Source organism: Pistacia vera, unplaced genomic scaffold, assembly GCF_008641045.1.
Source record: "Pistacia vera cultivar Batoury unplaced genomic scaffold, PisVer_v2 Contig1323, whole genome shotgun sequence".
Classification (NCBI taxonomy): domain Eukaryota; kingdom Viridiplantae; phylum Streptophyta; class Magnoliopsida; order Sapindales; family Anacardiaceae; genus Pistacia; species Pistacia vera.
Genome location: NW_022195384.1, coordinates 62501 through 71784, shown reverse-complemented (window position 1 = coordinate 71784; position 9284 = coordinate 62501). Strand labels below are relative to the sequence as shown.

The following is a 9284-nucleotide window of genomic DNA, read 5'->3' as shown; positions in this document are numbered from 1 at the left end:
AGCACAGGCTGGTGAAGTCTTGTGTCGAGTTAACAACAAATTCAGAGGCAATCTTGGTTGCGGACCTGGAGAAGAAAAGTAGAGAACAGAGGCTGAGACCATTAAGACTCGGCTTGCCCATACATTTGCTTTGCCTTCGAAGATTTATTTTACTTTGGGCGTTATTGCACTTTCGAAATAGTAATGCTGTTTTTATAAATTTCGTGCAGGGCTTTCAGTGAAAATGAACAAATAGAAGGAAATTTTAAACCCTGCTGGTATCTCTTTCTCATAAATTACAGTACCAATGCAAGTAATGCGGCAACTTTGGCCGAGAAAGTCAGGGGACACCATCGAAGAACTCATTGGGATAATAATCGACATGATCAAACCTGTGACAAAGTCCAATTAGGTTACAATGGAAAACGAAGGCACAATCTATAAAACTTTTCTCATTCATGGATGAAAGTTAAGTGTACATTCCTAATTACATAACTTACATTTGATCAAGTTTAAAAATAGTATACATTCAACAAATTTAAAGTGTGCTCAAAAGGTACATGGCCTTTGAAGTATGATTAATGCTAGTTAAACAAGTTTAAAAATAGTATACATTCAACCAATTTAAAGTGTGCTCAAAAGGTGGATGGCATTTTAAGTATGATTAATGCTAGTTAAACAGAGACTGGTGTGGGAACTGCAGGTGGGACTCGATTTTCAACTGGGATTTCAACAAATTCTGATAGGATTGCGCGAAATTCATCCCCTGTCATTGTTTCCTTCTCAAGTAGGACTTCCACAATCTTGTCAATAGCCTCACGGTTGTTCCTGATGTGCCTCAATGCAATCTCATAAGCACTGTCTGATAATCTCTTGACGGCAGTGTCAATGTCTTCAGCAAGCCTTTCTGACATTGAATTCCTTGCCATCATTCTCATGATGACATCAGCACTTTGTCCTGATCCATCCATTAGCGACCATGGGCCAATTTCAGACATTCCAAATGTGGTTACCATCTGCAAACAGATTAATCATAAGCCTAACTTTAATAGGAAACTTTTGGTGTAATTAGCCAAGTACAGTGAGTAAATGTTAAGAGTTACTGGTTACAAGAACTAGGTTGGAATGATAAAAAGATCCCTAAACGGATAGGAGAGGGAAAAACCCTAGCCAGTTATACTTCACATATAGATCAAAATTTTAGCTTTTCAACTCCGTTATCAAATCCAAGCATGATAGGAATCAAAGCTTTGGAGGGGAAAAAATAATAACAGAAATACATTAATGAATATTGGACAACCTGAAATTTGTGCATAATCCAGATAACAGAAATACTCACTCACCTGTTTGGCCAAACCAGTGATCTGCTGTAAGTCACCAGCTGCACCTGTTGTCACCTCTGGCTCACCAAAAATCACTTCCTCAGCAGCTCTGCCACCAAGACCACCAACAATTCTCGCAAATAGCTGCTGCTTGGAAATCAGGGTAGGGTCATCTGAAGGAATAAACCAGGTAAGACCTCTTGCCTGACCACGAGGAACAAGGGTGACTTTTTGAACAGGATCATGCCCTGGAGTCAAAGTTCTGAACCCAAAAGAAAATAAGGGCATTTTGTAAGTTGTTTGAGCAACAAGTTTCTAAACAAACAGTTATCTTAACAAGCATAAATGATGAGCCTAAAGAGAGCTGAACCTAAGGGAGGGAGAGGAGAAAGAGGATAATGATAAGTTTTATGAAGTGAAGGGAGACTAATGGGCTTGCTTAAAAAGTTCTGAATCTCCTCATAAATAAAGTGTGTATGATGAAATACGAATGCTTCATTTGTAAATCATCCCATATTCTTGATAAAAGAGGAATGTTTTAGGTATATAGGCTAGGAACACTGGACCTATATGAAATCTTGGCAAAGTATGGTAAGAATTTTCAAATATACTTCCATTAGCACATAACCATGACAATGCCTTTTCTCATAATCTGTTGTGTGTGTATGCTTAATCTAGGATTCAGGCTACTTGATCGATATAATGATTCGGCTACTCCAACATCCAAAACTTTAGCAGGGCAGTAACCAGCACATATTATTATTGGAAAATTTTTGTCTGAAATTTAGTACTTTTCAACTTTTGCCTATTGTCAGGCATAGTAGGTAATACAGCTAGTTATCTTTTCCTTAGAGATTCAGAGGATTTTGTTAGCCACCTATTTCAACAGCAACCATAAAAAATTTAAACAACCAAAATGGAGACAGCAGTAGTAGTGATTAAAGCAGGCTAAATATTATACATCCCTAATGTAAAAATCACAACATTCCATCTATAGTCATATGAAAATTTATTTGAGAATATTCAAAAGACAGATTCAGAGAAAGCAATCCTACTTACCCACATATTGCATGGCCAACTTCATGGTAAGCAACCAGACTTTTGCTCTTCCCATCAGTCATTACTGTTCCTTCCATTCCAGCAACAATCCTATCAATTGAATCATCAATCTCTTTAGATGAAATTGCAGTCTTCCCACGTCTACCAGCCAATATAGCAGCCTCATTTAACAGGTTTGCTAAATCTGCTCCACTAAAACCAGGTGTTCTCATGGCTATCACATCAAGAGAGACATCTGCATCAAACTTCTTATTGCCTGCATGAACTTTCAATATCTCTGTTCGTCCTCGTATATCAGGAACATCAACAGTAACCTGCATTAAAGCTTTATATTAAGTACTAATTTTATATAATTTGAGCAATAAAAAAATGATGATATATTATTACCTGTCTGTCAAACCGTCCTGGCCTCAATAAGGCAGAATCAAGAATGTCTGCCCTATTAGTAGCTGCTACTACAATGATACCAGTGTTACCCTCAAAACCATCCATTTCTGTCAAAAGCTGGTTAAGGGTCTGCTCTCTTTCATCATTCCCTCCCCCAATTCCAGTTCCTCTTTGCCGTCCAACAGCATCGATTTCATCCACAAAAACAATGCAAGGAGCATTCTCCTTGGCCTTCTTGAAAAGATCTCGGACTCGAGATGCACCAACACCAACAAACATCTCAACAAACTCAGAACCAGAGATGGAGAAAAATGGAACACCAGCTTCACCAGCAATAGCCTTGGCTAGAAGAGTCTTCCCAGTTCCAGGAGGACCAACAAGAAGAACACCTTTCGGAATGCGAGCTCCAATAGCAGTGAATCTCTCAGGCTTCTTGAGAAACTCCACCACCTCCATGAAATCTTGTTTTGCTTCATCAACTCCAGCAACATCATCAAATGTTACACCAGTGTTTGGTTCCATTTGGAATTTGGCTTTGGATTGACCAAAGGCCAGAGGGAAACCAGGCCCACCAGGACCACCCATTCCACCAGATGAACGCCTTGAGAGAAGGAACAACCCTCCAATTAGGATAAGTGGAAAAGCCAGATTCCCAATCAAATTGAATAACAGAGATCCTGAGTCTTCTTGAGCATTATGTGCTGCAAAGTCAATGTTCTTCTCCCTGAATTTCTGGAGAAGCTCCTGGTTGAGCCCCGGCAACTGAACACGAACTCGCTGCACCCGGTTACCCAACTCGGGTGAAATGGCCTCCACAATGGCTATAGTTCCATTTTCAAACAAATCCACTTTTTTAACCCTGTCCTTGTCAAGATACTCTAAGAACCTAGAATAAGACATCCTGGAGGAAGAAACCCCTTGATCATCAGCATATGCATTGCCACTCCCCAGTAAAGCAGAGACACCAAGACCCACATTGCCAAGCAACAATTTGAGAAAGCCTCTTCTTCCCTCCGGCTGTTTTTGGACCAAAGAGGACTTTATGACGGCTGCTTTGGACTTCTTTTCCAGTGAAGAAAAGCTTGACGAAACCACAAGACGTCTACCGTAGAAGTCCTTGCTCAAATTCGTTTTAATCTTGTGTGTAGATAAAACATTCCCAATAAGGCAAGCTGATGAAGTCGCCATCTGTAGAACAAACCAATAGAATTAGCAATAAATAAAAGGCATAGCTACTAATCAAGAAACGAACGGTTTAAAACAAACATAAATCTTGAAACAAGAACCACCCATCCGCCACCCCTACAACCCATGTTTGCATTACCATATACAAACACTTAAAACTTTATTCACACCAATTCAGCTTCTTCAGCAAAACCAAGTAAAAAAGAGAAACAACAATAAATTAAAAGGAAACAGCACAACTAAACATTTTTAAAATTTCCAATGCATGACTGTAATAACGACACCCTTAATCATTTTTCTAATAGAAGTTTCAAATAAATATCAAAAGTTTACACGAAACAAACCTGGATTGAAGTGAAATCGGAACACAGAGAAACGGAAAAAGAGGGCAAACTTAAATGGAAGAATTCAAAGAAAGAAATCGTGGAACAAGACGCGACACAACCAAGTTGCAAGGCAGCTAAGTGAAGTTTAAGAGGGAGTGGATGTGGTTTGGAAAAGGCGTACGTGGCGACTTTCTAATGACTTGTTTGCTTCCGATTTTTCTCTATTTCTTGCTTTTCTTCCTAGATTTTTTCCATTTCTGTCGTTTAGTCTCGTCGCCTTGGGAAATCAATTAAAACAAATTAGAATAAATTATAAAATAAACTTATTTCTGAATATTAGTTAGTTTAATTGGTTGGACATTTGGTTTGCACACGTAATCTTCTAATAAGTTTGAATAGATAAAAAATTGTATTAATTAATTTTAAATTGAATTAAATTTCTCAACAAAAGAAATAATATATGATTTAAAAAGGGTCTATGAAGTTTGTTATGCCTAAAAAATTAAGGCTGACGTGAGCTCATGCCAGCAAAGGCCAATCAGAATTCAGGAAGACTTTGTGTCGTCAAGACATTGCCACGTCACGCAAGGATGCAAGAGTTAAAGCTATCGTCAGTGTGACAGGTGAAAGTCAGGCTTGTGAGTGGCTAGGAATTGTCTACCTGCCCAAGCCGTACGCGATTTAAGGATGTCTCCCGTGCAGACAACCAATAGGAAGCGGGTTAGAAATTGTACCATACCTGCCCGACTGTAGAATCGTGATTACTACCTTGAATCCTCCAACTATAAATAGAGGGCTACTCTCTCATTTACAGCATTGGCTCATCCTTAATCTGAAAAAGTAGACTCTCTCTCTCTCTCTCTCTCTCTCTCTCTCTCTACATTTAAATTCTCTATAGATTGTAATTCAGCTCGCTGTACGCGACCTGTTGTAACCATCCATTAATACAACCATAGTGGAAGTAGGATTTGCTTTTGAGTATCCAAACCACTTTAAAAATCGCTTCTCATTTATTCTTTCATTGCACATTTCTATATCAGGTGTAATTTCTAAATCTGCTTAGCACTTTACACATACGAGTCGTTGGTGTCAAAATCAAGCATCAACAGTTTGGTGCTAAAAGGAGGGCCACTGATTTAGTATCCGCTTTTCATCAGAAACTTCTGACCGATCGATCCTATCCATAGCAAATGGCTTGCGGTTTCAAAATTGAGCGAACTGACCTTGACAATGAGGAAATCCACCGGGTACAGGATGACACTTCTCCCAAAGTGCCGCCAGTCCAGCAGAGTACCATGGCGGATATTCCTTTGAGCTCACAACTCGACCCAGCCGTCATGAATTACTTGGAGAGATTCAACAATACTCTCCAAACGGTTAGCCAAAGGTTAGACTGTTTGGATTGGGTCGTACCACCAGAGTCCAATGAGGCGGTGCCATCGCCAAAGACACTCGTAAGTTGCACAAAAGCACAAAAAAGGGCACAAGCCCGTACCGCGCGTACTACAGCGCGTAAAAGTAAGGGAAAGCAAGTGGCAAATAGTGGACCAAAGGGCTCCAAGGGACTAGCGAACACCAGTCACGCAACGGGTAGAATAACTATGACATTACGACTCAGCACATGTCACAGCATGGGCCATCCCTCACCACGTCGCATGGGCACTCCCATAAAAGTGCAAGGCAGGAAGATTCCCAATATCGCCAAAATGATGATCTCGACTGTCATCATACGGGAAACCCCCGTCATTCATGGGTCGGTTCTGACCACCATGGAAGTCGAGAAAACTCCTCGAGCCATTCAATGCCTTCACGCGGCCCCAGCCAACGTGTGTCAAGGTTTGCCGGAGCTTTCGGCTGAGTTGAGGAAGAGTCCGATTTGCGGTCTTTCCTCAACTGCAAGCATGAGGATCAAACCCACGTTGCGGAAAGTAATCCTCAGGTAGCTCCACTACCTCAGATTGAGGAATTACAACGAGCTTTAGATCAGCTTAAGGCTCAGTAGAATGAGCGTGGGAAGGTCGCAGAGGTGTCTCCCTTTTCTCCAACAGTGTTAGCTGCTCCTCTCCCATCGAGATTCAGAATGCCCAACGTGCGGGCGTTTGATGGGAATTCTGATCTGTAGGATCACCTTTATGAGTTCAACGACCTCATGAAACTCTACCAAATCTCCGACTTGGCCAAATGTCGTTGCTTAGCAGTAACTCTGACTGTCCATGCCAAGCGCTGGTTCAAATCACTTCCCGCAGGATTAATCAGCTCGTGGCAACAAATGAGCTCGTCATTCTTGAGACACTTGCAGGTAAACAAGAAGTTCTCAATGTCGTTGAACTATCTAAGCAACATACGGCAGGAGAGGAACGAATCCCTCCAATGTTACATAGATAGATTCCACAGGGAACTTCACAAAGTGGCTTACACTCCCAAAGAGTCCATTCGGACTCTCATTATCGTGGGGGTTTGCCCGCAGACTGACTTGTGGAAAGAATTGCAATCTGAGGATGATGTTTCCCTCACTCGCTTCTACGACCTCACTAAGAAGTATCTCCGAATCAAAAATTTTGTGGTCACCCTTAATCACTAGGACCCCGGCCCTTCGACCAGTGCTCCTAACCGGGGGGAGAATAGTAGAAGGGTTGATCGCAGATGGGCTAATGACGATCAGCGGAAAGGAAAGAAGCAACAATTTGAGCCCAAAAAATCTTATGCCCAAGTTCCTCATCACGATCGCAACAAAAGTCAATACACTTCTTTGAATGCCTCAGTGTCGGCTATTCTGGATAAGTCAGAGGAGGCCAGCCTGCTCGGAGAGCCAGAGCCCATGAAGAATCTCCCTTAACCAAGAACAACAAAAAGTATTACCGTTATCATCGGGATAATGGACATCACACTGATGAGTGTCGGGCTCTCAAGCAAGCAATTGAAGACCTCATCAAGTAGGGGTACTTCACGGAGTATGTTGATGGTCCGACTCCCATTCGGGAAAAGGATCAAGAGGAACAAGGGAAGAAGTGTCGTGGTCGCAAGGGTCTCTACTGTGTAGGGATCATCTTTGGAAGACCACACCTCACAGGGAATTCTCGAGGTGCCTAGGAAAGGTATGCTCGGGAAGCTCGTCATGACCCTGTGAGTGTGATGAGCATGGCGCCGCGACCCGCTAAGGTTCGCAGGGAAAAAGAGATTACCTTCTCAAAGAAAGACGCGGTGTGATTACATCATCGCCATGAGGATGCACTCGTCATCACGCCTGAAATAGGTCGGTGCAAAGTCCACAGAATGTTAGTGGACAATGGAAGCATTGTGAATATCCTGTTTCAGCGAGCTTTCGAAAAAATGTAATTGGACAAGGCAGGCCACTTTATCCCTCTCTACGATTTTACTGGGGATCATCTAATTCCTAAGGGAACGATCGCACTTCTTGTCACGTTGGGTGAGACCAACGAAATGACCAAGATGACAGAGTTTTTGGTAGTAGACTGTTTGCCTTCCTTTAATGGCATTCTGGGACGACCTCCATTACGAAGTTTCAAGACAATCACCTCCATCTACCATCTGAAAATGAAGTTTCCCACTCTGACAAGGATTGGGAAAGTAAAAGGATCTCAACGCGAATCTCGCGCCTACAACATTTGAGTAGTGTAGATGGCGTGCAAGGGAAAAAGAAGGCCAATAGGCATCCTCAAGCAGGTTATGGCGATCAGTAGGATCAAGCCACAGTCCGACCTAGTAGAAGACAATATGGATCCTCGCATCCAAGAGTGCCCTCATAGTGAGCCAGTTGAGGATTTATCTGAGGTATCAGTGGATCAAAATGAGCTGACTCTAGTGTTGAGAAGCGAGAGTAATCTCAACCCCAGCTCGCCAAAAGCTTAAAGAGTTTCCTCATAGAGAATGTCAATGTTTTCGCATGGACTCATGCTGATATAATCGAGATCAGCCCGAATGTAATATGTCATGCACTCAACATTGACAGTACAGTCAAGCCAGTTTTCCAGAAGAAAAGAACCATGGAATTTGAGCGTTATGTTGCCTTGAAAAGTGAGGTAGATAAGCTTCTTTTAAATGAGTTTATTCGAGAGGCACTTTACCCGAGTTGTCTTGGTAAAGAAGCCCAACGACAAGTGGCGAACATATGTCGACTTCACCGACCTCAATAAAGCCTTTCCAAATGATAGTTTTCCCTTGTCAAGGATCGACCAACTCATTGATGCCCCTTCCGGGCATGAGCTGCTAAGCTTTATGGACCCCTACTCAGGGCACAATCAGATCCCAATGTATGCACTTAACGAAGAGCATACCTCGTTCGTTACAGATTGGGGGTTGTATTATTACAAGGTTATGTCCTTCAGCCTAAAAAACGTTGGGGCAACCTACCAGCGGCTGGTTAACCGTACGTTTTCTGAGCAGATCGGAAAGTCGATCGAAGTTTATGTTGATGACATGCTAGTCAAGTCGCATGTCGCTTCAGATCACATAGCGTATCTCACTAAGATGTTCGACGTACTCCAAAAGTACAGGATAAAGCTCAACCCTCTTAAGTGCTCATTCGGAGTATCTTTAGGAAAGTTTTTGGGGTATATGGTTAATCAAATGGAGATCGAAATCAACCCTGAGAAGATCCAGGCTCTCCTCATATGAAAAGCCCGACCAGCCAAAAACAGGTTTAGAGCCTAAATTGAAGGATAGCAACTCTCAGTCGCTTCATATCAAGGGCAATAGATTGTTGATTGCCATTTTTTAATATACTCAGGGCCAACAAGAAGTTCGAATAGACTCCAAAGTGCGAGCAAGCTTTTCAGAGTATAAAAGAACATCTCGGATAGTCGCCTCTTCTATCCAAGCCTCTTCCCATGGAAATTCTATTTCTCTACCTGTCTGTCTCTCAGTATGCGGTCAGCGTAGCTCTCATTCGGGAAGAAGGCAGAGTTTAATGGCCAGTGTATTACGCGAGCAAGCGACTACTAGACGCCGAGATGCGGTATCTAGAAATAGAGCGATTAGCTTATGCCCTGCTGATCGCCTCCAGGAA

At 42.2% G+C, this 9284-nt stretch overlaps 1 protein-coding gene across 1 annotated transcript; it reads right to left on the bottom strand.

Annotated features, from left to right (window-relative positions):
* Positions 1-480: 480 nt before the first annotated feature.
* LOC116122213 (ATP-dependent zinc metalloprotease FTSH 2, chloroplastic) lies at positions 481-4429 on the bottom strand. Its single transcript, XM_031408109.1, has 5 exons — positions 4277-4429; positions 2748-3935; positions 2361-2674; positions 1323-1563; positions 481-995 (listed from the first exon to the last, which is right to left on the bottom strand). Exons 2-5 carry the CDS (start codon positions 3933-3935, stop codon positions 654-656), a joined length of 2085 nt encoding a protein of 694 aa, XP_031263969.1. The 5' UTR covers positions 4277-4429; the 3' UTR covers positions 481-653.
* Between the last annotated feature and the right edge of the window lie 4855 nt (positions 4430-9284).

Coding starts and splice junctions, on each gene's coding strand:
- LOC116122213 (XM_031408109.1), bottom strand. CDS start 3,935: ATGGCGACTTCATCAGCTTGCCTTATTGGGAATGTTTTATCTACACAC. Junction 2,675..2,747: donor CAGGACGGTTTGACAGACAG/GTAATAATATAT, acceptor GCTTTAATGCAG/GTTACTGTTGATGTTCCTGA. Junction 996..1,322: donor TCACTGGTTTGGCCAAACAG/GTGAGTGAGTAT, acceptor ATCTGTTTGCAG/ATGGTAACCACATTTGGAAT.